Below are 26,852 nucleotides of genomic sequence, written 5' to 3' on the forward strand. Positions count from 1 at the left end.
ACGTTTCTCTGAATCAACTGTCGCTGGAAAAGCAGTTGTGTGTCACACACCCTCATTAAGCCAATTTAGACAACGAGCCGTTGCTGTTCTGTGGGCTTGTAATTGCTGACTAACACAAAAATAGAAAATTAAATGAGAGTAATTCCATAACAGGAAGGCTTAAAATATTATGCATCAGAATAATTATATGCAGATGGAAATAGCTTTAACCTGTGCTTGCTTTGCATTTTATACATCAAGTTCAGAGACAATGAATCAAAAACATAAATGTCTGAAAATACCAATTGAATTTAAAAAAGGCTAAAATTCTATTGCATTGTGAAAAGGTTTGATAAATATCTAATATCATGTCATTGTATGATCAAAGCCTGTTAACATGTGAATTATGTTCTCTGTGTATGAACTTAGAAACAGGAACTGTGCCAAAACTATTGAGACTTCCTTACTGAGATCCCATCAAACCGGATATCCTGAATGCTTCAGCGGGGCCCTATGATGATGACAACCGTCCACAGGCTCTCGGCTCAAAATCAAGCCTTTTAGTCAGCAAAGATGCATTCAACTGATCAAAAGTGACAGTAGCGACATTAATAATATTATAAAAAATAAAAAAAAGACAAAAAATGTTTTAGTATAAGTACAATCTCTCTAGGAAAGAGTCTCCCTAAATAAAAATAAATTTATTAATAATAATAATAATAAATATTTTTTAAACAAACATTTTATAGGAGAATCTCTCTACAAAATTCAGTTATTTGTCATCCCTAAATAAAATATTTGTTATAAAAATATATGGGAGAATATCTCAATGAAGATAATTTTGTTTAATTCAATTTTAAATAGTTATTTGTTGTCCCTAAATAAAAATGATTTACAAATATATTATATATATATATATATATATATATATATATATATATATATATATATATATATATATATATATATATATATATATATATATATATATATATATATATATATATATATATATATATATATATATAAGAGAGAACAAAATATCACTGCATTTCATATGCATATTCTCCCTTTTTTTATAATTACAAAAAAAATATATATATATTATATATATATATATATATATATTCAGGGATGATACATTTTCATCCATATTAATCCAACGTTAATTGTCATCCATAATTTAAAAAAATAATATTATAAATTCAGCTTTGATCACAGGAATAAATTACACTTTACTAATAGACTCCCATAGAGAACAGATGATTTACACTGGAATAATATTTCACATTTTACTGTATTTTTGATTCAACAAATACTTCCATTGTAAACAGAAGACTCTTCCAAAAACATTTAAAAAGCCTGCCGACCTCAATCGTTGTGCATTTATGCGGATCACAGAGATGGTGAAACTTTATAAAAACAAATGTGTTCATCTAAAGCAGTCAGCAACTCGAAATCAGCCCTTTCCAATCCCAGCATGCTCCTGTCAGAGTTCAGCCAATAACATCCTTCCAGCAGCTCAAACTCAGAAACATCAGGCCGTCTTATCTAAATGATCCCGGGAGCTTTCTTTGCTCATCTTTCAGCCACTAATCTCAGCATAATCTAAGAAGACGTGCAAAATATACACTGAACTTTCAGATCAATAACAGATGACATATTTACACAAACAACATTAAATCAAATGTTTAGTCTTATTGTGGATGATTCATAATCATAAGTGCATCTTATTCCACAGAAACCTGGTGTCTAACATTCCATAGAGCTCCGTTATCAGTCCCACACCGGGAAATAAAACCATATCGGTACATATCGGTATCGCTGGAACAAGCAAGATTTGGTTAGTTAAAGCGGATTATTCATGCTACTACAGAAAACTCATTCTTACTTGATTGACAAAAGTGTATGAATTTGATACATATTTGTGTGTGTGTGTGTGTGTGTGTATGTATGTGTGTGTGCATGTATGTGCATGTGTGTGTATATGTAGGTATGTGCATGTGTGTGCATGTGTATGTGCATTTGTGTGTATATATGCCAGCTAAAATTAATATTAAAAATGTCTGTATCCGTAGTCATTTATTTAATTATTTAAGAAAGATCAAAAAGTCTATAAGGCCTCTAAAAGTGGATGCTGATCGATGTCTGATGGATAAACCTCAGTAAATATTTTATACACTCAGAAATATGTGACATTACAAAAGCAAGACGGGCTGTTTTCATGTCAACTATATAAAAATAAAAAGCAACCTCAATGTGTATGAAATATAAAACACTCCATTACAAAAACACACAGAGAGAGAGAGAGAGTTTGTGTGTGTGTGTGTGTGTGTGTGTGTGTGTGTGTGTGTGTGTGTGTGTGTGTGTGTGTGTGTGTGTGTGTCGTATGATACATATTTATGATGTTATACCTCTGGTCTTTGGGGGACAGATAAAGTCTTTCATCTATTTTTTATCCATTTCATGATGAACTCTTGCCCAGCTTGAGTGTGTGTTGCCCAGCGCGAGTGTGTGTTGCCCAGCGCGAGTGTGTGGCGTAGCAGGTGTGAGAGGCTCAGACTGTCACATTCACTTTAGAGATCTGGAGAAGAAGTGCAGAGGCTTTACACAGCAGAGCGCATAAATGCGTGAGAGTGGCCAATCAGATGAGTTGGTGGACATTATAATAATAGACGCATACTCAACTATATTTATTTGATGCTAGGACGTTCTTGATGTCTTTCCTAGATGTTTGGGGAGGTTGGTATATTTAGTAACTCACAAAAATGTTACTTCAATGGACATGGTTAGGAGGTTTAGTACTGATCTCAATCACAAATTCAGCTGTCAAATGGAAACCAAGAGTCAATTTAAGTGAGACTGACAGTGTTGACTGAACCACCTCGAGGCGTTCCTCAACACAGACGGCCACAAAACACGGCCTTTATAAACCTTATCTGGCTGTTAAAACTGCCATCAACAATGGGCCCTCAGGGCATCACCGGAGCGCAGGGTGTGTCTCCAATGGGCTTTATGCACATCACAAACCTGAAGAACAGTCGGGTAACTGTCCGCTTGTTCGCTTTTACTTCAGCTCGGGTTCATATTTTCCTTTTGAGCTCTCAGTCATGGATTCTTCTTTTTTTTCACTTTCCCAACATGCCTGAGGAGCTTATGGCTCCCTTGGTGGCGATCAATGAGGGCATTTTCTCATTAGAGAACAAGACTGAGCTTTTCAACATCATTACCATTCCCCCAGGAGCTTAAGTGACGAAACGGGAGGGCAAGTGAACACAAGAGTCTCTCAACTTGAGGAGGAAAGCAGCCGATGCTTTAGTTTGCACTTTCTGGCCTGCTGCGACACACAGCGAGATCAGAATACTTTTGAAATGCAGGAGTCTTTCCACACAATTAAACCTGGGCTGTGCTAAAAATGGAAAATGATTGCCTAATTTAAAAAAAACATTACAAATAAATAATACGATATTAGTATGCATTACGCAATAAGCCATTCAAACAATAGTATGCTACACTGTTGTCACATGACCTCATTACACTGTCCACAGCTGTCCAATTATTGTCTTGAAATCAAATATATATTTTTTTTAAAAATGCAATGCATAAATAATAAATAAGTAAAAGTGCAATAAAATAAAGCAAAATGCTATACAATAAAATAAAGTGCAATAAAATGCAATGCAATAAAGTCCCAAAGTACCAAATCGGTACTGAAATTTTAAAATATGACGCTTCGAGCGCTGTTGAGCGGAATCGTAAACCCCTCTGACTGGCCATAGAGCTCACGCGTGATTGTCTGTGATTGGCTACTACGATCAGCGCTTCACAAACGTAAAAATACATCAAGGACGCTTTTTACAGAGCGCTTGCACAGATACACACACACAGAGCGTTTGAATGCAGGCGTCTATCAGCCTACCGGTCCACTGGTCGACGCCTGCTTGTGCTTTCTAAACACTTCAGTGTTCTTTCAAACCACTGCCGTATGTTGATCATTGTAGCCAATCACAGGCCCATCCGATGAGCACGTGAGCTCAATGGCCAATCAGAGGAGTTTATCATCACATCAACAGTGCTCGAAGCATCACATTTTTAACCTTTCAATAACGATATGGTATCACGGTCAGTACTTTTGACAGCACTAAGTTAAACAAAATACAATGCAATGCAATAGAAAAGCAAAATGCAATACAATAAAAAATAAATAACAGTAGAAAGCAAATGTTGCCTTACCGAGACCTCGAAGACTTCCTGAGTGTCATCCAGCATCTGGACCCGGATGGAGATCTGTCTGCCGGGGGTCATAGTGGGGGGCCGCTGACCGGGCTCCAGCGTGCTGATGCCCAAGCTCTCCGGGGCCCCGAGCCTCTGCCCCGCCACCGAGGGCCGCTCCTCTGGCTCCACCATACTGCTGCAAACCCACCTGACGACAGAAACCATTTCAACATTTATATGAGGGCCAATAAGTGTGCTGACTTCATCCATATGGAATAATGGTCCTTAAACAGATTCTGCACCACGGTATCTCCACAGTACTTTCTGTAAGGTGATCGCACAGGCCGCTGACATGGTTTTCCTTTTTGCAGCTGGAATTCCAACCTTGTACTGCCCTGAAAAATGCCATGGATGATTTATGATTCCTAAAATGTATATTTTGCAGTAAACTACTTGTGCTCCTATGGCAATTTCACACACACACACACACACACACACACACACACACACACACACACACACACACACACACACACACACACACACACACACACACACACACGTCTTAATGTTAACTCTCATTCTGCCAGGCTGCTGGTTATCCAAATAAACACAGCTGTTAGTTATTATGACCAGCTCAAAACAACCACCACTGGTAAAGAAGTGAACCATTCAAAGGAACCTGACGGCAACAGGTCGGGCACATTTGTAAATGCAAAGGTAAATGCAATAGAATGCAATAAAAAAAAGAAGCAAAAAGATAAAATTTAACATTTCATTTCACAGATATACTTTTTTTTTAAATGCAATAAAAAATGCAATAAAATATTTTGTTGTTTTAATGCCACCAGTCAGTGAAGTAAGTCAATCCGTGCATGGATGTCTATTAATGGATGGATGGATGGATGGATGGATGGATGGATGGATGGATGGATGGATGGATGGATGGATGGATGGATGGATGGGCGGATGGATGGATGGGCGGATGGATGGATGGATGGATGGATGGATGGATGGATGGATGGATGGATGGATGGATGGATGGGCGGATGGATGGGCGGATGGATGGATGGATGGATGGATGGATGGATGGATGGATGGGCGGATGGATGGGCGGATGGATGGATGGATGGATGGATGGATGGATGGGCGGATGGATGGATGGATGGATGGATGGGCGGACGGATGGATGGATGGATGGATGGGCGGACGGATGGATGGATGGGCGGATGGATGGATGGATGGATGGGCGGATGGATGGATGGATGGATGGATGGATGGATGGATGGATGGATGGACGGATGGATGGACGGATGGATGGATGGATGCTTTTAAGATTGCACTATTTTTTCAGAATGTTGAACCTCTTCTGATATATTCTCTACATATGAATAGTGCAATAATGAATACTTTCTTTCTGCAGGTATAACTGCAGGTCAAATATTAAGTATAAATACAATACACAGATTCCAGTGGGAACATCCCATAGGAAACACATGGATTCATCCTAACCCGTCAAATCCTAACAACTGCTGTGACGGCTTAACGTCAAACAATAGGCCCACCGTCTCTCACCGCTGAAAAACACTGAGTTTATGGCTTTAGGAAATCATTAGGAAGGGCTTAGAGGGATTTCTAACCCTAAAGATCCAGATCACGCACTGCACCTCCAACATTACGACTGGATTATGAGTGTGTGTACTTCAATACAGCATCACTTTAGCTAAACGGATATTTATTGAAGAACGTAATGACGCAGCAACTAAAGGTACTAAAGACAGATTTTTACTAGTTCTGTCCTCATGCTTACCCATCTAAACTGTGAAATATTCAAAGCCTTTTAAGATGAATTCAGTGAAGGAGAAATGCATAATGGCTGTGAATGACTGCATTTGAAGGCCTAAATTATACAGAACTCTACAGGATTCAAGTTAACACCACAAAATAAGTCCCACTTCTGTGTGAAGTAGGGGGTGTAACGATACACTCGCCTCGTGTCACGATTCGATATATCCTTATCACAACACTGGACTCACGATACAATATGTATCCCGATATTTCAAGCCAACATAAAGAAGAGGTTTTTTTTTATTTATTTATTTATTTATTTATTTTACTTATTATTAAAATTATAATATTATTATTAGGAGCCACAAATATTCCCCCAATGCATCATTAAACATTATATTCGGCATTAGCTAGTAATGTCACTGAAACTCCTTAAACTTTCATTTTTTCTCATGCTGCAGGCAGCATTCTCTCCCGGTGCTCGCTATGTCCCGCCTCTCCCGTTATTAATGCACTATACATATACGAATAAACCATCGAAATGCTTTGAACATCATACTACTAAGACTAAAAGTGTTCTGGTGATTTAAATTATGTTTTCTCTTTGACTTGGAGGATTGCTAGCCTGACAAGCCAGACCCACATCAAGATGTTTGGTCTGGAAACTCACCATTGACAGCTCAATCCGAGGGGCGGGATAAACGGTTGTCTTTCAAACTCCCTCTGCACGCGATAGGATAGCGCTACACCAACCGGAGCAATGAAGGTGAAGCAGAGCTCGCTGACAGATTAAACATTCACCGTATCCGGTCGGCTAAACTCCGAACACATCTTCCCTTCTTAAGAATGACTTCAGTGACGTTCTTTGTTCTTTTCTCAGAGAAAAGCTTAACTCCAAGTCTTCCAGAGTCGCAGTCAAAGCTGATTCGAAAGACCGCCGCCGTTCGCCAGTTTCTGTGTTTACTAGAAGCACGCAAACGCAACTCGGCCGTCTTCATTATGGCCCCGCCCACTGACTCTATAAACGATGTGTTGGTCCTGCAAGAGTTATGCGAATACAGCTCAGAAGGGTATTGAGAGTTGCGGGCAGGCAGACGACACTTGCGGGCAGATTAAATTTGCTGCCGCTAGGGTGCGTCTAGATTTCTAGGCTAGAGGATTGCTAATTTAAATGATGTTTGCCCTCTCACTTTGAGCCGGCAGCGTGCGCACTTCAAATGATCTGTGCAATCCGCCACAGCTCTAATCACAAGAAAGCGTGTTAAAATGACCACTATCAAACTGTAAATGTTTAGCTTGTCCAAGAATTTGAATTCTGCATGTACTTCCTCTCATTTTGTTTTCGGCGTCACGCAATCATCTGAACGTCCGTGTTTATTACAGTATGTGCGTCGTCGTTGTAAATCTGTTCATCATAAACCATCGTTCGTGTCTCTTTAGAAGACTTGGATTAGGATTAGACAATTAGTTATGTTTACGATGCCCTTATGTCATTTATTTTGGATCTTTTAAGTTTGAGAGGAATAATGGACTTAATGGAGGGACAGAAATCCCTCAGATTTCAAAAAGAATATCTTCATTTGTGTTTGGAAGTTAAACGAAAAACTAGTGATGGGGAGTCGACTCCAAAAGAGTCGATTCCTCGACTCTGAATAGCCCCAGAGTCGGGGTCGACTCCAGTACAGGAATCGACTTTTGGTGTCAACTCTGTTGCTGTGTCTGAAATTGCTCTATTTTACTGAATCTCTCATCTAAAGTGCATGGAAGTTGAGTGCACTATAAGCAAGGAGTGAGTGAAATGAAGCGAGCCGTGAGGTACACGGATGTCGTGTACACCGTGTCATGAGCTGTCGCAGAAACTGTCACACATTTATTTGAGTGCTTACTTTAGAAATAAAAAACGATCACAGCGACTTTAGTTTGTAATTACAGGCTTTCTCCATGCTAGCTTTAGCGAAAAACGACATGATGGTGAGTACGTGATGACAAGAGTTTAAATTTGTGGTACATTTGTAAATAATAGGCCGATTACAGCAAGTTGAGTCTTGGATATAAACAACTCTATATCAGGAATCGTATCGTTTCCATCAACAATACATCACAGTACCATCACAGAGAGGCATGAAATCCCTCTCCAGAACTTTTTCTTTCATTGTTCCTGGTTGGTGGAACGATCTTCCGTCCTCCATACGCACAACAGAATCACTCGCTTCATTCAAAAGACAGGTAAAAACTCATCTCTTCCATGAGCACTTAATCTTATCATAAAAAAAAGAAAAACTCTTCCTCCTCTATTTCTCTTTTCTTCTTCCCTTTTCTGGTTTTTGCTACTCTGAGTAGCGTACAAATCTTGGTATTTAGGGCACTTCTTGCGTTTTCTTTGCCTCTTCTTGACGGATCGCTTCCTGTACTCCTGAGTTGTAAGTCGCTTTGGATAAAAAGCATCTGCTAAATGCATAAATGTAAAAGTATATATCGTTACATTATATCACGATATATCGTTACACCCCTAGTGTGAAGTCATCGGAGCGCAGCGCTTTACCTTTATTTCAAGGGTTATCCAATACATTTTCATAAAGCTTTTCTATGGACATCAATCTGTTAACAGCAATCATAAAACCAATATTTATAGTCTTCCCTTCTCTGCAATTTGGCAAATGTTCTGACACTGATGTTATAGAGTTGTAGATAACAGGTAGCTCTGACTGCTCTCAGATATCATCCTATGAAACACACATCGCTTCCTGTGTATAATGAGTTACAACAGGAATCACAGATGGAAAATGGGCCAAACTGACAAAAGCTGTAACACACTTCCCCTCCCAATCGAAGGAAAAGCACACGGCTCGCTGGATAACCAAACGTAAAACTAAGAGAGCAATGATCCGCTCGTGGCACTGAAAGGCTTCTCATGGCAGTGTGAAGCGGTTGCCACATTGACGACACTTTCAATGTTCAAACAAAGAGCTCAGAAGTGCAGCACAAACGAACATGTACAGTAGCGTTTTCCCATGTTTACTCAACACAGCATACGGGAAACAGACGAGTGAGAAACATGCTTATGACACAAACATAAGCTCAGATAAAAATACCAGATACTAGAGTTGCAAAGTTAATATTTACAAGATCACATCCTCGATTCAAACACTAGATCTTATTTCTCAGTGAAAATGGTTGTCTAATAAACCTTTGAACGGTGAACAAGTAACTGCTAAAAATGTGTTTGTCATTGAATCATTCATTCAAGAGATTTGTTCAAAAATGGTGATTCATCCAGTAATGAAACAAGTGAAGTCAGTGAATAAAAAAAATAGATTTAAATAGACTGCAGATGTTCATATTTTGTCAGAGCCTCTAGTAAATTACATTATTTTGTTCAGTTGTTTATTTGGAAGAATTTTTTAAAGATTTACTTTGAAACAATTCTCACTCATAAATTGCTAGTAAATTGCACTAATAATTACAAAGAAAGAGAAAAAGAAAAAAAGAAAAAAAAGAAAACCCAGTGTAACTAAGCCACTGTAAAACAAAAGGAAAAAGACTACAGGGCAACACAAACACTTCAGTACTTACACTAGCACTAACACACACACACACACACACACACACACACACACACATTCCAGCACTGATTGAACCTCAGATCCAGACACTGAACTCTCATCTGATTCTGGCTCTCAGATGTGTGTGAGAGACGAGTCACGACAGGTTAACAAGCATGAGGGGGTTTCCTCCTCAACACACACACACACACACACACACACATCACTAATCATGACGGTGGATGAGATGATAATGAGGTCAGAGCGGATCAACAGAGCTTATCAGACGTTTACCAGGCTTTGTTCATCAGGGGAACGAGGAAGAGTGAGAATGTTCACTGTAACAAACACACCACTTGAGCTTTCCTGTGATCAGAAGAAGACGAAGAAAAAGAAGAAGAAGATGAAGAAAAAAAAAGAAAAAGAAAGGAAGAAGAAGAAGATTTTAATATCCATCTGCAGTTTGACGGGATGGACAGCGATACAGATGATGATGATGGTGGTGGCTAATATTTGGAAATAGTTTTTTAATGTTAATTGTATAACTAACATATTTTTGTGTAAAAATACAAATAATAAAAAACACCTTATTTTACTTCATACAAAAGATGTTTATTTAATATAAATAAAAAATAACAAAAAACAATAATAATAAGTGTATTTTACAGAATTAACTTAATACAAACTAGCAGGTATTAATAATAAGTAAATATATCATTATAAATATAATAAAATCTAATTATTTTACATAATTTACATCATAAAGTGTGTTTATTTATATTTATTTATTATTTAGATTAAAAAAATAACAACTTATTTTACATAATTTACTTAATATGCATTTATTTAAAAAAATGAATAAATAGAAATAACAATATACTATATATATATATATATATATATATATATATATATATATATATATACCGTATATATAATATATGGGAAAAAAATTATATATATATATTTTTTTTTGTTGACATTTTTGTTGATGTAAAAATGTTAAACAGCTGGTAATGTATTCATTTTGTTGTTGTTATATTTAGGTTTATTGCCATATCAGCATCACCTGCTATTACATGGTAGATACTAATTACACAATTATCATTTTATTAAAAAAAAAAAAATTTAACAGACCACAAAAAAAATTAGATAAAAAAAAAAGTTATCTACTGACAAGTTTGTTGGCAGATTATTGAACTCCAAACAGGCATAAATGAGGGTAGTTAGCAGTCAATAAACTCAAAAATTGACATATGTATTTATCTAACATCGACCAACTGGGCTCGGTTATCAACCAACAATACAGCCAACGATAATGATGACTGATAAAAGCAAAAGAAAGACTTGGAGCAAGAATAATAGACACTACAAACACAGAGAAGAGGGTTAACGGGATAGAGACCAACAGGCTCCCATGAGGTCTTCAGGGGCCGTCCACAATCACAAACACACCGCAATAAAGGGGCCCATTCTTTCCTGTCCCGGCCCGAAGTTACTGGTTACACGCATTTAAACTGAATGAGTAATTGAGAAGCGGCTCCTCTGGGACCTTTAATCCCCCTCGGCTAGCAGTTTCATTACCCGCCCAAACCCTGAGTCTTCAGTATCTAATTTATGCCTTAACCACGGAGCGTCTGCAGCTCGATTAGCAAACCCTCACGTTACCGGAGCGATCCGTTAACTGTGCACACACTGATCACGGGAACAATGCAAACTTGATTCCCATTTAAACCGGAGCTATTAAAACCCACTTACAGAAACATGATGACAAACGCACGGTCTTTATCTTTAACCTTCCTTGTGCTATCTTTAGTTCACTGTTTTTAACAGCTCCTCTTGGAATTTGTTGAAAGCTCGTATTATAACCGTGCACTAATCTGGCTTCTAGTTTAAAACACACATGACAAGAACTGCGTTGTTACTGGTCCAACAGGTTGGCCCTCTTTCGCAGGAAGATTCAACACGACTTTCTCACACTTCATTTATGCTTTCTCCTGTCTCAGAGCACATAATCTCTCCCAAAGGAGATCGTACAAACATAAAGACAAGGGATTGCGTTCCCATAACTGTGTGTAGAAGATCAGATTAGCCGTAGAGTCAATGAAACACAATCTATTCTAGAGTATCAAGACTCAATTCTACAAATTAGGTTTGCTAGGAGGTTGCAAAGCTAGGCAGGAGGCCTACCAGGACATTCTGGTGGTCGCCAGGGCGTTGCTATGGTGTTCTAAGTGGTTGCTAAGGTTTTGTGCCATTAAGCACATTGCTAAGTGGTTGCCAGGGTTTTGCCCAGCTGCCAAGGAGTTTTTTTATAATATTGCTATGTAGTTACTAGGGTATTGCTATGTGTTCACTTCACTAAGGCATTCAGAGTTTAAGCATTGGTATGCTATGTAGTTGCTAGATTGTTGCTAGGGCGTTCTGTAATGTCATGTGGTTGCGAAGACATGCTGAGTGGATTAAGCACATTCCTATGTTGTTTCTAGGGTGTTATGGGATGTTATGTGGTTACTATGACATTCTGAAATGGTTTAAGCACATTGCTATGTAGTTACTAGGGTGTTGTTAGGGTGTTCTGGGGTGTTATGTGGTTTGCTAAGGCATTCTGGGTGGTTTAAGTTCATTGCTATGTAGTTGCTATGGTGTTCTGGGGTGTTGCCAGGGTGTTCTGAGATGTTATGTGTTTGCTAAAGCATTCTGAATGGTTTAAGCACATTGCTGTGCAGTTGCTAGGGTGTTCTGAAAAACTATGTGGTTTATAGGGCATTCTGGGTGGTTTAAGCTCATTGCTGTGTAGTTGCTAGGGTGTTCTGAAAAACTATGTGGTTTATAGGGCATTCTGGGTGGTTTAAGCTCATTGCTGTGTAGTTGCTTTGGTGTTCTGGAATGTTGTTAGGGTGTTGCCAGGGTGTTCTATGATGTTATGTGGTTGCTATGGCATTCTGTCTGGTTTAAGCTCATTGCTATGGTGTTCTGGAATGTTGTTAGGGTGTTGCCAGGGTGTTCTGGGATGTTATGTGGTCGCTATGGCATTCTGTCTGGTTTAAGCTCATTGCTATGGTGTTCTGGAATGTTGTTAGGGTGTTACCAGGGTGTTCTGGGATGTTATGTGGTTGCTATGGCATTCTGTCTGGTTTAAGCTAATTGCTATGGTGTTCTGGAATGTTGTTAGGGTGTTGCCAGGGTGTTATGTGGTTGCTATGGCATTCTGTCTGGTTTAAGCTCATTGCTATGGTGTTCTAGAATGTTTCTAGGGTGTTGCCAGGGTGTTCTGGGATGTGATGTGGTTGCTATGGCATTCTGTCTGGTTTAAGCTCATTGCTATGATGTTTTGGGTCGTTGCTAGGGTGTTCTGGGATGCTATGTGGTTGCTAAGGCATTCTGTGTGGTTTACACTCATTGCTATGTAGTTTCTAGGGTGTCCTGAAATGTTGCTAGGGTGTTGCTATTGCATTCTGAGTGTTTTTAAGCATGTTTAAAACCCTGTCCTGGTGTGGTGCTGTGATTCATGACAGCTGTTGACCATTAGCAGATTCTCATGCAAACCTGTCACACTGAACGCTGATAAACAATGAGTGAAAGGGAAACCTCTGCAAAAAGCCCACAGATTGGAAACTTTTACTCTAAGGGAAGCACAAAGTAGGAAGCAAAGCCCAGAAGGAAGGTCACACATGCAGAGATAAACAAGAAGAAACAGGAAGTACTTCTGGAGCAAATTATGTCTCAAACCAAAGTGAAAACCACCTACTCAGTCAAATTTCAACCTGACAGAAAAAGAAAGTTTTGAAAGTTACTAGTCAACGATTAAGGAGAGGCCCATCAAAGGACATGCATGGTAAAAAAGCTATTTTATGCCTTCCCAAACAGTTCCTTTATTTGAACACCCTCATACAAACATCTTTCTTTTTCCATACTATACAAACACACACACACCCTTTAATAGAGAACAGAGACAGAAAAGTGAACGAGGAACAATACGTGCAGTGAGGGTTCGTTCCCAGACTCGCGCTCGCTGAACTAGTTAACCTGCCTTTCAACTTGTTTGCCTGAACGTTCCCAGAGATGTGTTCAGCGAGGCGGACGCCGGGAAACAGAGGGTTCACTGAGACACATCTGACGGGACGGATCAACAGGCCCAGACTCCACAAAACCACTTCACTAAACAAAAAGTGTGACACTCATCATATCATCTAGTTTGGGAAGGCAAACAATACTGAGAATTAGTGACGTGGTCAACATGTTAAAACTAAGGGTGGTCTCAATCAGCTCCCGAGTCAGGGCAGTAGGGTTGGGTATCAGTAGAATTTTAATGATTTTGATTAACTAATATAAATATTAAGCATTATTAAAGACAAGTATACAGTAAGTAAGAACAAATAAGCAAATTAGCACAAATAAACACAACTGAACTAATTTCAAAAAATAGAAATCAAGTGTAAAATAATACTGCAAAGTTTTCATTTTAAAAATAAAATATAGGTACATTGTTATTAAAGTTACAAAAGGTATTTAGTTAAGATCCGTGAGTGATTTGCTTTTGTTCTTTGACTAACAGTAATGACAGGTTTAGTAGGCTGCTGCCACTTTAAGAGCTAATGCATGGATCCAATACACTGATACACATGCATTTCCTTTCTCAACTGTTTATGTTCACTTTAGAGTGTGTTCACGTGTGGCATGTTTGGCTGGATTAAAACGAACCCTGGTGCGATTGCTCTGTTAGTGCGGTTCATTTGAACAAGCTCAAAAGATGGGTCTCGCTCCACTTTCACTTAACAGGTAGTGAACATAATCTAGCTAACCTTAAGAATTAATTCACTAGGGATGCATGAAATATCAGCCACCATATCAGCCGATATAGGATTTTTTTTATGTTATTGTTATCGGCCCGATACACTGCAAAAAATTGTTTTCATTATTTTCATAATTTTTCATGGTATCACAACTTTTTATCATTTGTCAAATCAGCTTAGATTATTAACGTGGTTCAGATAACATAATATTTTGAGTTTCTATCAAACCAATATCCTTTGTTTTATGTTTAATTTCAATGAACTCCAAATTTTAAGGGAATCTTGTAACTTACCTTTTTTAAGTTAAACCAACAATATTATTTTACAGTGTAAGAACTTTTGTCCGATATATTAAAGCCGATAAAAAATATATATTTCCTTCAACTGAGACATTTGCACCATTCACTAAGAAGGTTATGAATCGCTTTAAATATGATTGAAATCACTTCAAAAAGGAAAATTAAGTTCAGTGCAACATGAGCAGCGCAAGTCTGTCATATCAACTACATAAAACTATAATAAGAGCATTATAATTGTGTGCTTGGGACATGGCTTTTAATGATGAGACTTTTGTTTTTGTAACCAGGCTCTCAAAAAATTAATCAAAATTTGGATTTAGATTTATCAACCAATATATCGGTTACCGGCTTTCAGATATAAACAATTATTGGTATCGGCAAAAAAATTAAATAATACTAATGGTGCATCCCAATTATTTACACCTGAAATCTTTCATTTGAGTACTTTAAATAACATTAAAATGTCAGAAATAAAGACCAGTGATGTACAATGAGGACGTTGTCGTCACCATCAGTGTCTCAATGTGTAGTGAGCAAGCGTCCCAGAGAGCTGATGCACACCTAATGCACACTACATTGAGTGAGTCCTCAAATGAGAAGAGGTGTTTTATTACCCTTCTAAGTGATTCTGACCATCTATTAACCACCAGCAACCCTGGGAAACATGCTAAAACCACTCACAACATGCTACTCAGTGTGTTGAATTATCAAGATCACTGCAGAGAACTAGTTCCAACCACCCACCGTTTACATGTATTGTTACTATTTGGTACAAGTGACCACTCAAACATTAAATAATATCTAAAATATAAACATAAATAATAATTCACATTTCAAAATCCGTGCCGAGGCGTTTGCTTCCAGTCGGCCAACCGATGTAGGTTAGTCGAGTAATCCCTGAAGTTCAGATGTTAGTAGGTTAAGCTGCATTGACTGTGTAAGAGTGTGTGTGTGAGAGAGAGAGAGAGAGAGAGAGAGAGAGAGAGAGAGAGAGAGAGAGAGAGAGAGAGAGAGAGAGAGAGAGAGAGAGAGAGAGAGAGAGAGAGAGAGATTGTGTGTGTGTGAGTGTGAGTGTGAGTGTGTGTGTGTGTGTGTGTGTGTGTGTGTGTGTGTGTGTGTGTGTGTGTGTGTGTCACATCAAGAATTCATGTGACAAGGAAAAGCCATAATGTGCAAATGACAACTGCACACCTTAAAATACAACATCACTGCAGTTCTTATGCATTTATGGTGAAAAATAAATGCAATTAAGAAATAAAGGTCAATATTGATGTTTCACCTGGTTCTGGGATATTTATGATAATTCCATACATCAATAATCCCATATGCTGTGTTGCATTAGTCAAAAAAACTGACCCTTACAAAACTGTATTGTGGTAATTCCACATAGTATAGTGACTCTATGAAATAATAGACCAAAAACCATGGTATCCCCACAATTGCAAAGGTACCGGTGTGTTTTTGGACATGGACCAATGCATTCTTGGAAGTACACTGGAGTGGCATTTAAATAAACTACACTGATATTATCACTGCACCATGGCACAGCACTTTTTGAAAGATCCTGGTATTACCATGGTATTTTGGGTAAATGTAAAAGTACAGTAGAGCACTATGGTAAAGCACTACAGTAAATATTTGATGTGGAAACGCACGATATGACGCGTGGCATCAGCGGCGGCTCGTGAGATTTAACCGTGTAACCATGGAAACCGCTACAATTTAACAGCAACCGTAAGATTAACATCAACTATTTTTCGCTGCCGGTTTATTGCAAGCCAATAAAATAACACAGAATCTTACCTTTACTGCTGAATGAATACTCCTGGTGACTGGATATGTGCGTAACTGTGTGGTTAAATGATATTCCGCCGAAAATCACGCGCAGAGCAGCGGCTGAAGTCGCGAAGAATCAGTTTATCGGCGTTTATTCGCGGGAAGCGCTGCTATCCACCGTCTTCCCGGACGCCATGACTGAACTGATCCCGAACTGAATTCATACAATAAAACACCGCCTCCAGCCTCCAGCACCCGCACTACAGCCTCATGAAGCGCTGTGATGGGAACAGCGACACCTGGCGGCCGGTTCAAACTTCACCTTGGCTACAATGTTGCCAAGTCCGCTGTTTTCCCGAATATTGGCCCCTTTTACACTGTAGCTACCGCGGGTTGATTGATTTATAGTAACTTTTTCAATGGATCATCACCTGATTACATCACTGTACCATTGTAATATATATATATATATATATATATATATATATATATATATATATATATATATATATATATATATATATATATATATATATATATATATATATTATTATTATTATTATATTAAAAACAAATATTTATTACCATCCCCAAAAATGTTTTTAAAACAATTATATATATATATATATATATATATATATATATATATATATATATATATATATATATATATATATATATATATATATATATATATATATATATATATATATATATATAAAGATGGTAGTAAATATTTTTTTATATATAAAATAACAAAATGGAAGTACACTGGAGTGGCATTTAAATAAACTACACTGATAGTATCACTACACCATGGCACAGCACTTTTTAGATGGTAAAAGATGGTCAAAAAGATGGTTTAAAATGCAAACAAAATCTTACAACGTTCTGGCAACATCTCTCAAGGTTCTGAACATTCTTCCCAGTGACAGTCTGAATGTTTGTTCAAATTGTTTAGTGATGTTATCAAAAAGTCACATCATTCATGGAACGTTCACTCTTTTGGAAAGCATTTAGTTGGACATTTGCCAGACATTAAAAAAAAATGTGACTAGTTTCAGAACCTTCGGATAAAATTCAAAAGTGTCACAAAACTTAAACAGAAGTAACACATTTCTGTCTTTACTCACCCTCAAGATGATCCAAACCTTTGAGTTTCTAAACACAAAAGATGCTATTTTAAATAATGTCGGTATGGTAGCCGACTTCCATAAGGGGGAAAAAAGGTAACACTATTTTAGCGTCATTCTTATAGATGTTAAATGTACTTACCATAGTAAGAAACGTGTAAATTACGCATAATTACATGAAACTAACCCTCAACCAAACACTAATCCTATATTAAGTACGTTGCTGCTAGTTAATATTACTCAGTACTTAAATATACAATTACAGTGTAAAAATGACACCTTAAAATAAAGGGATAGATTAATATAATAATTTATGGTTATTACTATAGTAATTATGTAAAATAGTTACACTATTTTAAGGTGTCATTGCAACAGTGTAATTATACACTCACCTAAAGGATTATTAGGAACACACACTAATACTGTGTTTGACCCCCTTTCTCCTTCAGAACTGCCTTAATTCTACGTGGCATTGATTCAACAAGGTGCTGAAAGCATTCTTTAGAAATGTTGGCCCATATTGATAGGAGAGCATCTTGCAGTTGATGGAGATTTGTGGGATGCACATCCAGGGCACGAAGCTCCCGTTCCACCACATCCCAAAGATGCTCTATTGGGTTGAGATCTGGTGACTGTGGGGCCATTTTAGTACAGTCAACTCATTGTCATGTTTAAGAAACAGATTTGAAATGATTCCAGCTTTGTGACATGGTGCATTATCCTGCTGGAAGTAGCCATCAGAGGATGGGTACATGGTGGTCATAAAGGGATGGACATGGTCAGAAACAATGCTCAGGTAGGCCGTGGCATTTAAACGATGCCCAATTGGCACTAAGGGGCCAAAAGTGTGCCAAGAAAACATCCCCCACACCATTACACCACCACCAGCAGCCTGCACAGTGGTAACAAGGCATGATGGATCCATGTTCTCATTCTGTTTACGCCAAATTCTGACTCTACCATCTGAATGTCTCAACAGAAATCGAGACTCATCAGACCAGGCAACATTTTTCCAGTCTTCAACTGTCCAGTTTTGGTGAGCTTGTGCAAATTGTCGCCTCTTTTTCCTATTTGCAGTGGAGATGAGTGGTACCCGGTGGGGTCTTCTGCTGTTGTAGCCCATCCGCCTCAAGGTTGTGTGTGTTGTGGCTTCACAAACGCATTGCTGCATACCTCGGTTGTAAAGAGTGGTTATTTCTGTCAAAGTTGCTCTTCAATTAGCTTGAATCAGTCTTTGTAAACTCTAGAAATGGTTGTGTGAAAATCCCAGTAACTGAGCAGATTGTGAAATAGGTCAATATTGCTCTATATATACGGCCCATCTGGCACCAACAACCATGCCACTCAAAATTGCTTAAATCACCTTTCTTTCCCATTCTGACATTCAGTTTGGAGTTCAAGAGGTTGTCTTGACCAGGACCACACCCCTAATGCATTGAAGCAACTGCCATGTGATTGGTTGATCAGATAATTGCATTAATGAGAAATTGAACCGGTGTTCCTAATAATCCTTTAGGTGAGTGTATATTACATACAGAGTAATATTAACGTGTACTGCCTATAGTGGCTTTGGTTTAGTTTTACATTTACCCAAAACGTGTAACCTGATTTTATTTTATAAGAATTTATTAAAAGCAATCAGGATTTATTCAATAAGGATTCAACATGAAATGGGTATTTTAGCTCCCAAAAAAAAAGCATACATTTCCAACACTTGTTCCAGACAGGACTGATACATTTTTTTAATTGTCAAAATACTAGATTGCATGTATAATTATGAAATAATCCTTTAGAAAAATTACTACTATCAGGACACAAGCTTGTGACAGAAAACTAAGAAATTTAAAACATTCCAACACTACCTTTGGCATGAGGAAAAACTGGATTCATCCCGTAGTATCTTATTCGATCCAATTAATATTCCAAAAAAATAATGTGCACATTTTTTGGAAGGCACTTATTTTAATTTGATAAAATATTGAGTTTATGTGCATCTCAACTAACAAGTTTTACATTGTTTATTTGCACTTTTGAAAACTACATACACCGATATAAGACTGCTGGTGACAACTACACGCTCCCAATCTCGAGTTACAGCTGTAAAACCGTAAGACCATTTAAACAACTTCTGGTTTCTGCTTTTGGTTTCTGATTTTTGCTTTAAAGTGCATCTTGGAAACTATGGTTAAAAACAGGCCGTCCGGTGTGAAAAAACATTTAAAAGGCACTTTAATCAAATGTAAACCAGCAAACGGGATTCCTCAAATAAAACAAGGACACAGAGTTTATCATATCTTGCAGCTTTAATACTGAAAGTGTTGTAAAATGATGAACCAGGATAGATTGCATATCATACAAATGTTCTATGGACATGTGACCATCGATAAGCCAACTGGCTTCAGACTTGTGCATTTCCTTCATAATCAGAAGCCCTGAACCCAGAGTCCCGGTTATCCTATGTCGTTTATTTCATTGCATGGATTAAGAGAGCCAATGACAGACACTGTTAGCCGTGACACACACACATCATCAGCAGAGGAGGAGCAAACCGATGCCCATCTCTCCCAAACATCGGCCCGAGGGACCGGCGGTGAAGAGAACAAAACAGAAAACTGAAAGAAAACAAAACAAAAAAGTCGACGGCATGACCGCTGAATCATCGCTCCACCGCATTAGAGCTCAACCAACACGAGTCTGTTCCAGTCCGATCCGTCTCAGAGGAGGAGAAGAGCCGGACCGACCCTTAAATCAGCTTCGGCTAGGATCGACAGACACACGAGTTGTGACAAAACAACTATAACTGATCTCGGAAGGGAGAAAAGCACAATTTCTACACCAGAAATTCTTAAAGAACTACGATGGATGACGGTTAGTTTCATTTCATACCCCTAATCCCTCCCACATCCACTCAAGATGAGGGTTTGTGAAGCCGTTGGCCCTTTTTGAGGTGACACACACACACTGGGCCCTCGGCCTGCTTGAAGACTTTGAGATATTAGGTCCAGACGGCTCAGAGGCCCAACACAGACTCAAGTCACATGACCATTCTTTGTTCAAAATAGGGGAAAGGGCCAAAAATTCTAGATGTGGATTTCCAGGTGCAGAGTTTTTTTTAAATCCTCAGTAGATGGGCTGTTTTACAGGGTTAAGGCTTCGCTCGCTCGCTCAGGCCGAGTTCAGGAGGTCCTGGATGGCCTTCTGCTGCGTCTCATTGAGGGCCGATACACACTGTGTCCACAGGCCTCCAGAAACCTGAAAACATCAAGAACAGCCACACATTTGACTCTGAAATACAATGCAAATTCTGCACGGGTCAACAAAGAAAAAACGAAGAAAAAAAAAAGTACAGCTCGACTAGGAGACACGTGCTCTGAAATGGTCTAAAAAAAGGGTAACTAGCCATCATTTAGTCATAACTTGTATTATAATAGTGAATGATATTGTATTTTACTAGATCTTTAACAAAAGATGTGATTTAAATTATCACATGTGATGAATATTTTCCACTTTAATATATTTAATATAATTTCTGTGATGCAAAGCTGAATTTATCATATCAGAAGGATTTCTGGAGGATCATGTGACACTGAAGACTGGATTAATGATGCTGAAAACACAGCTTTGATCACAGGAATAAATTACATTTTATAGTATATTAAAATAGAAAACCAACATTTTAAATCGTAAAAACAGGCGCACAATTTTATTTCTGCATTTTGGATTAAATAAATGCAGCTTTGAGGAGCAGAAGAAACTTAAAAAAAAGTTGTTCCCAAATATTTTAAATGCTAGAGGTCAGGAGAATGGGTCGACTGATTTAAGCTGATAGAAGAGCAACTTTGACTGAAATAACCACCCAATACAACCGAGGTATGCAGCATTTAAATTATTTTAAAACAGTTTAATTTATCTTGAAGGCACATTTTAAAACAGTGGCTTTCCGATTAAAGGATTTATCATGTTAAACCGTTATTGCATCTAATTTTAAATATGGTGCAAAAAAAAAAAAGTTTAATCATCTGTAAGCACCAATATAACAAGACTTTAAAGCAGTTTGTTCATATTAAAGAACATGAAACTCACTTGTACTTGACGAATAACGTTGGCCAATCGTTTGCTGCAGCCATCGTCACCTTTAAGCGATTCATTGGCAACACCGTCAGCAATTATGGTGAAGATCTTGGGAAGGTTCGTATTATCAGGTCCGAGAACAATGGGATTGTTACTGCGGAAGGAAACTGACATTAAAGTCAAACTGCAAACCTGCATCCAAAACTCCCAGAGTTCACATCAGGCACTCACCTTTCAATAAGGTCACAGAGATAGTTAAACGTGTGGACCGCTTCCTCTTTATCCTCGTTGAGCGGCAGCCAGGACAGCCAATGAGGGAGGATTTCAGTGACGTTGACGCACTCAGGGCGGTACTTCATGACTTTGGCCACAGCAGAGATGCAGTTCTCAGTGGCATTGACATTTTCTTTAGCTCTGGCGTCTGCAGACTGGATCACACCCACAAGCAGCGGGACGGCCTCTGAAAGAACAATGACAACATGCTTTAATATATAAACCCTGGTATAGGACGCCATGTCCACTATGCAGAAAACGCATGGAATGTAAAGAATGGAATTTGGCAATTTTTTTGATAAATAAACCAAATGTATAACATGTTTTTAAATGTTAAATTGTATCTTTTCCATTAAATTGTTAAATTGTACAAGTCCAAACCAAGCCTGCAGTCTCCTTCTCAGATACTGAAGCTTTCGCGCCTCGATCGCCCCCCGGTGACCGGTCCCAGTATAGCCGCCCCTCTGTGATTTCTAATGGACGCGAGACAAACTAAATAAAATTACACTTCAAAATTTTCCCGTTAGTTTATGTCACTGAAGGAAGTTATCATCACGATGATTTCATTTCAGGTGTTCGTTTTTAAAATAAGTTTAGTTTGAGTTAGTTATTTGATGTTATAAAAACGGGGGGTGACGTCATTATTGACAGCTGAGACTGACGGCTTCTCTGAGTGAAGTTGTCACTGAGGCACTAACGGACTTTTTTCGAAATTTTTGGGAGCAGATTAGAGCTTTAGCTTTAATTTCTACATTTCCATAACTGTTTATTTCACACCAACATAATTAATTGTTCTGCATCTGCGAGAGTGTGGGCGGGCTTTTGATATCGCAGCTGTACTTCCTGCGCGGAATCGGTCCCAAGATGTCCGCGCCGTGCAGGCCGCCTGAAAGCTTCAAATCTGCCAAGCGGAAACGGATGATGTCGAGTCGTCCATATTTTTTTACGGTCTATGGTTCAAACATATTGTATTTAAAAAGTTTAAGTTCCAATTAAATTGTATCAGTTTCTTTACGTTGTAGTTAATTGTTCCATTATATTGTTGTTAAATTGTTTCAGTTCCAATTAAATTGTATCAGTTTCATTATGTTGCTCCATTTTATCAGGGGTTGGGAACCTATGGGTCATGAGCCAAACCTGGCTCTTTGACAAATCATATGGCTCGCCAGGTCTCTCACCCTTTACCAATAAATGATCTACACATTTTTTTAAATGAAGAAAATAAGATTTTAAAAAAAGTCATAGCAACAGAGATCCGCTCTCTACAGAAAGGCAGCCAATTACAATTCGCTTGTTGTACATCATTTTGAAGTAAATAAAAGGTTCATGATAATATTCCAATTGTACCAGCCGCGCGCGTTTTAAAGGTCCCGTTCTTCGCGATTCCATCTTTCAAACTTTAGTTAGTGTGTAATGTTGCTGTTAGAGCATAAATAATACCAGTAAGATTATAAAGCTCAAAGTTCAATGCCAAGCGAGATTTTATTTAACAGAAGTTCCCTTTCAAAGCCTACAGCGAACGGCCGGTTTGGACTACACCGCTGCACTTCCTGCTGTAATGACGTCACTAGAACCGTTTGTTGACTAAAGCTCCGCCCACAAGAACACGCAAAATAGGGGGCGTGGTCTCGTTGCTCTCCCACCTGGAGAAGAGCGCACATTCAGCGCTTGCATCTCCCCGTTATGGTAAGAGGCGGGACCTTTCCGGGCAAAGTGCACTAAGCTGCTGTCCAATCACAACACGGGAAGCGCTGGCCCAATCAGAACTCGTTACGTGTTTCTGAAGGAGGGCCTTCATAGAACAAGGAAATCATCAGGCCGTTTTTAGGACAGAGGAAACAGCGCTGTACAGATAAGTCAATTGTGTGAAAAATACTTTTTTTTACACAAGAAACATGAACTCACACTGTAAACCTAAGCAAAGCTTCAAAAACACAAGAAAAACGGGACCTTTAATGTGCCGTTTGCGAGTGTCACGAGAAGCCACAGCAACCACTCACGTTTCTGATGTCACCCACCGATGTCTCATATGGACTACTTTGATGAAGTTTTTATTCCCTTTCTGGACATGGACAGTATAGTGTGCATACACTTGCATACGCTTTTGGACTAAATATAAAATATCTTAAACTGTGTCTGAAGACGAGCGGAGGTCTTACGGGTGTAGAACGACATTAGGGTGAGGAGTTAATGACATACATTTTTTGGGTGACTTAACCCTTTAAAAATGTTCATTATATTGTAGTTAAATTGTATCAGTTCAGGTATATTGTTAAATTGTATAACATTGTTTCAATTATGGGTCCTGCACAGTGCGCTTTCAAAAATCCTTTGCAAATGTCCCTTGTCAGACTGTACGAACATGATCCCCAATGTAAACCATGTCACACTGCAAGATCTCAGTTGTCATAAATGTCAGACTGTACGATAGTCAAGGCGCGCTAAAAACGGCCACATGCAAGAAAACTTGTCTGACGCATTAGCTGTCATTACAGGCGGGACTGAAATGGAGGCTACAAAGAAATCTCTAGTTCTCGTTTTGGTCATAGTTTGTATAGGAGATATTTGACTGTCGTCGTTGGAGAAGTCACACTGCAGGATTGTGTGCCAAATCTTCTGACACTGTCAGAATTTCGTCTGAGGTAAAATTTGATCTCAGCGGTCATTAATCAGCTGCCGGTGAACATGTCAAACTAACGATCAAAGATGTCAGATTTTAGCCTAGGATCAGAGGAATCTAAGGATTAGTAAAATTGACTCAGACAGCCAAATCGTGGGGAGAAAAAAAAAAACCTGTGCACCCGGCTTTAGACATGCCTTGTGACTAACTAAAATGTAACTTAAAACAGAAAATCCAGAAAAAGTAACACTAAAAATTCCCTATGATGTCACACTTCAACTAAAAACAACTAGGACAAAATCGCACCTGTGAAGGCCGGCCTGTAGTTCTCTCCTCCAAACTGAGCCATGACGCCGACGCCATAAGCGGCCGCCTGTCTCACCTCCGGGCTGGTGTCACAGAGTGACTGCATCATGGGCCGCAGGAAAAACTCCGCGTATTTGAAGGAAGCTGGGCTGCAGTGTTCGACAATGTCGTCGAATATGCACAGTCCCCACTGTCTGTCTGCCCATGGTCTGTGTGGACACTGTCAGGAACACAACATGAGGAGAAAGATTACAACAAGCCGAGCTTAAAGGGTTACTTCAGCGATTAGCAAATGGCTTTATATCAGTAGAAACCCTGGAGTATATTCGAATGATCGTGCTTGCAGTGTCTCCGGCCTTATGCATTTTATTTCTAGAAAAATTCCTCCAATGACACAAATATCATCAGTTTGACTCATCGGGGGAATTTTTGGCCAGAGGCTAAAGACTACAGCCAGCAGAGGGAGCTATTTCCGCATGTTTTCAACTTAGCATGAAGTGTGAGATCACACTCACAGCTCAGCTCGCAGCTGCAGGCATTCATGGAAACGGAGCAGCGGAGCAATGCAAGCGTTTTAACTTCTCAAATTAATTCCTATGAAAGTTAAGCTTCCAAAGGCATGAAATGAAAACGCGCCAGACTAAACACACGTTGAGAATGTATGCCGCGAGTGTGGTCTTGATTACCTCATCACGAGAGCTCATTCATCACGACGAATGTAATCAGATTCCTGTAGCGTTTGTGCTGACGCTCCTTCAGCGGATAAATCATATATTGAACAGACACGGTCAGTTTTTAATTGTAGTGTCTGTTCTCTAAGTGAACTGATTTTATGAAAATGAACACAGTGGGAAAGTGATTCAGCAGCAGTGGCTTTGGGAGTGGCCTCACAGGGCAGCGAAGCATTCTGGGAATTGTTGTCTTTCATCCCCATGAGAAATACATTTGTCCTTTCTCTGTCTAGAAAGCACCCAATTAAAAAATAATTTCACATTTCGACTACATTAATGACCCAGGTTAACCCCTTTAACAGCAGATCTGAAGACTGAATGAGTTGACTCACGATCAGATTGACAATGAACTGCAGCAGCTGCTCGAACCACGGAAGAACCTGCTCTCTGTAACTGCTGAAGATCGAGTGCAGGATGTCCGACACCTTGGTCAGGATGTAAACGTCATTCTCATCCTGAAACAGACGAGAGACATGGAGATCAAGAGGAGCTTTAAAATGAGTGCAAACAATCATTCAACCACTGAGTGAGATGAGCAGCTCACCTCATCTTGTAAAGTCTCCTCAACCTGCTCGTCGTAGTCTTCATCTTGTCGTTTCGCTGCAAAAGAACAGAATAAATCAGCAAACGAGTTCAGGACGTTTTTAGAAATATGAAGGATCATGTGACACTGAAGACTGGAGTAATAATGCTGAAGATTCAGCACTGCATTACAGGAATAAATTACATTACAACATACAGAGAAAACGTTTCTTCACTTCTTCACTGTATTTTTGATCAGTCTTGGAGAAACTCCTGTGCGTCTCACCTTGTCTGACCTCCTGGTTTTTAAAGTGCTCCTCTAGTTTCCCTTTCAAAATGCCTCCCAGCTCCTCAAAGTGTTCATTGTTCAGGCACCCTTCTCCCATCAACTCGACACACTAAGATAGATGAGACAGAATCATTAGCATTTCCAATTTATACAATACAGAACAGTAGGGTATCGATTTGATACTTTTAAAACCGTACAGATGCCTAAACCGATACTTTTAATTTTAAAAAGAGAGCCACAAAACAACGGCTTTTTATTGAAACTAAATTCTTCAAATTGAACAATTTATCAAAGTATACTTAAATATAAAATACAAAACAACAAAATAATTGTAAAACCTAATTCAACTACAATAGGCCTAATTCAACAGCAAAATATTCTGTATTAATTATTGGTATGCTACAAACCAGCTTGACCAAATGACCTCGGGTAATGCGAATACCGTTCAAATAGACCCCCTATAAATATGTATGGTAAAATTCTGTTATTTCCTGTTTAAAAGTAAAAAAAAT

The 26,852-nt window shown here is 38.7% G+C and overlaps 2 protein-coding genes across 5 annotated transcripts in view; both read right to left on the bottom strand.

Annotated features, from left to right (window-relative positions):
- The window catches only part of farp1 (FERM, RhoGEF (ARHGEF) and pleckstrin domain protein 1 (chondrocyte-derived)), a 95,700-nt gene extending 79,077 nt beyond the window's left edge, over positions 1-16,623 (bottom strand). For 2 of the 4 annotated variants that reach the window (XM_067442231.1, XM_067442232.1), the window contains exons 1-2: positions 16,423-16,622; positions 4,213-4,402 (exon numbers count right to left, since the gene is read on the bottom strand). In XM_067442231.1, the coding sequence (XP_067298332.1) occupies positions 4,213-4,386 (174 nt within the window). In that variant the 5' untranslated portion in view covers positions 4,387-4,402; positions 16,423-16,622. Of the gene's footprint in view, positions 1-4,212; positions 4,403-16,422 lie in introns of all 4 variants that reach the window. The other 2 variants (XM_067442233.1, XM_067442230.1) reach the window with 2 other exon arrangements.
- Positions 16,624-19,812: 3,189 nt separating this feature from the next.
- The window catches only part of kpnb3 (karyopherin (importin) beta 3), a 33,062-nt gene continuing 26,022 nt past the window's right edge, over positions 19,813-26,852 (bottom strand). The window contains exons 20-26 of the mRNA XM_067442234.1: positions 26,338-26,449; positions 26,074-26,129; positions 25,862-25,984; positions 24,799-25,018; positions 21,831-22,059; positions 21,612-21,753; positions 19,813-20,780 (exon numbers count right to left, since the gene is read on the bottom strand). Coding sequence (XP_067298335.1) covers positions 20,694-20,780; positions 21,612-21,753; positions 21,831-22,059; positions 24,799-25,018; positions 25,862-25,984; positions 26,074-26,129; positions 26,338-26,449 — 969 coding nt within the window. The 3' untranslated portion in view covers positions 19,813-20,693. The remainder of the gene's footprint in view (positions 20,781-21,611; positions 21,754-21,830; positions 22,060-24,798; positions 25,019-25,861; positions 25,985-26,073; positions 26,130-26,337; positions 26,450-26,852) is intronic.

This window comes from Pseudorasbora parva, chromosome 4 (genome assembly GCF_024679245.1).
Source record: "Pseudorasbora parva isolate DD20220531a chromosome 4, ASM2467924v1, whole genome shotgun sequence".
Classification (NCBI taxonomy): domain Eukaryota; kingdom Metazoa; phylum Chordata; class Actinopteri; order Cypriniformes; family Gobionidae; genus Pseudorasbora; species Pseudorasbora parva.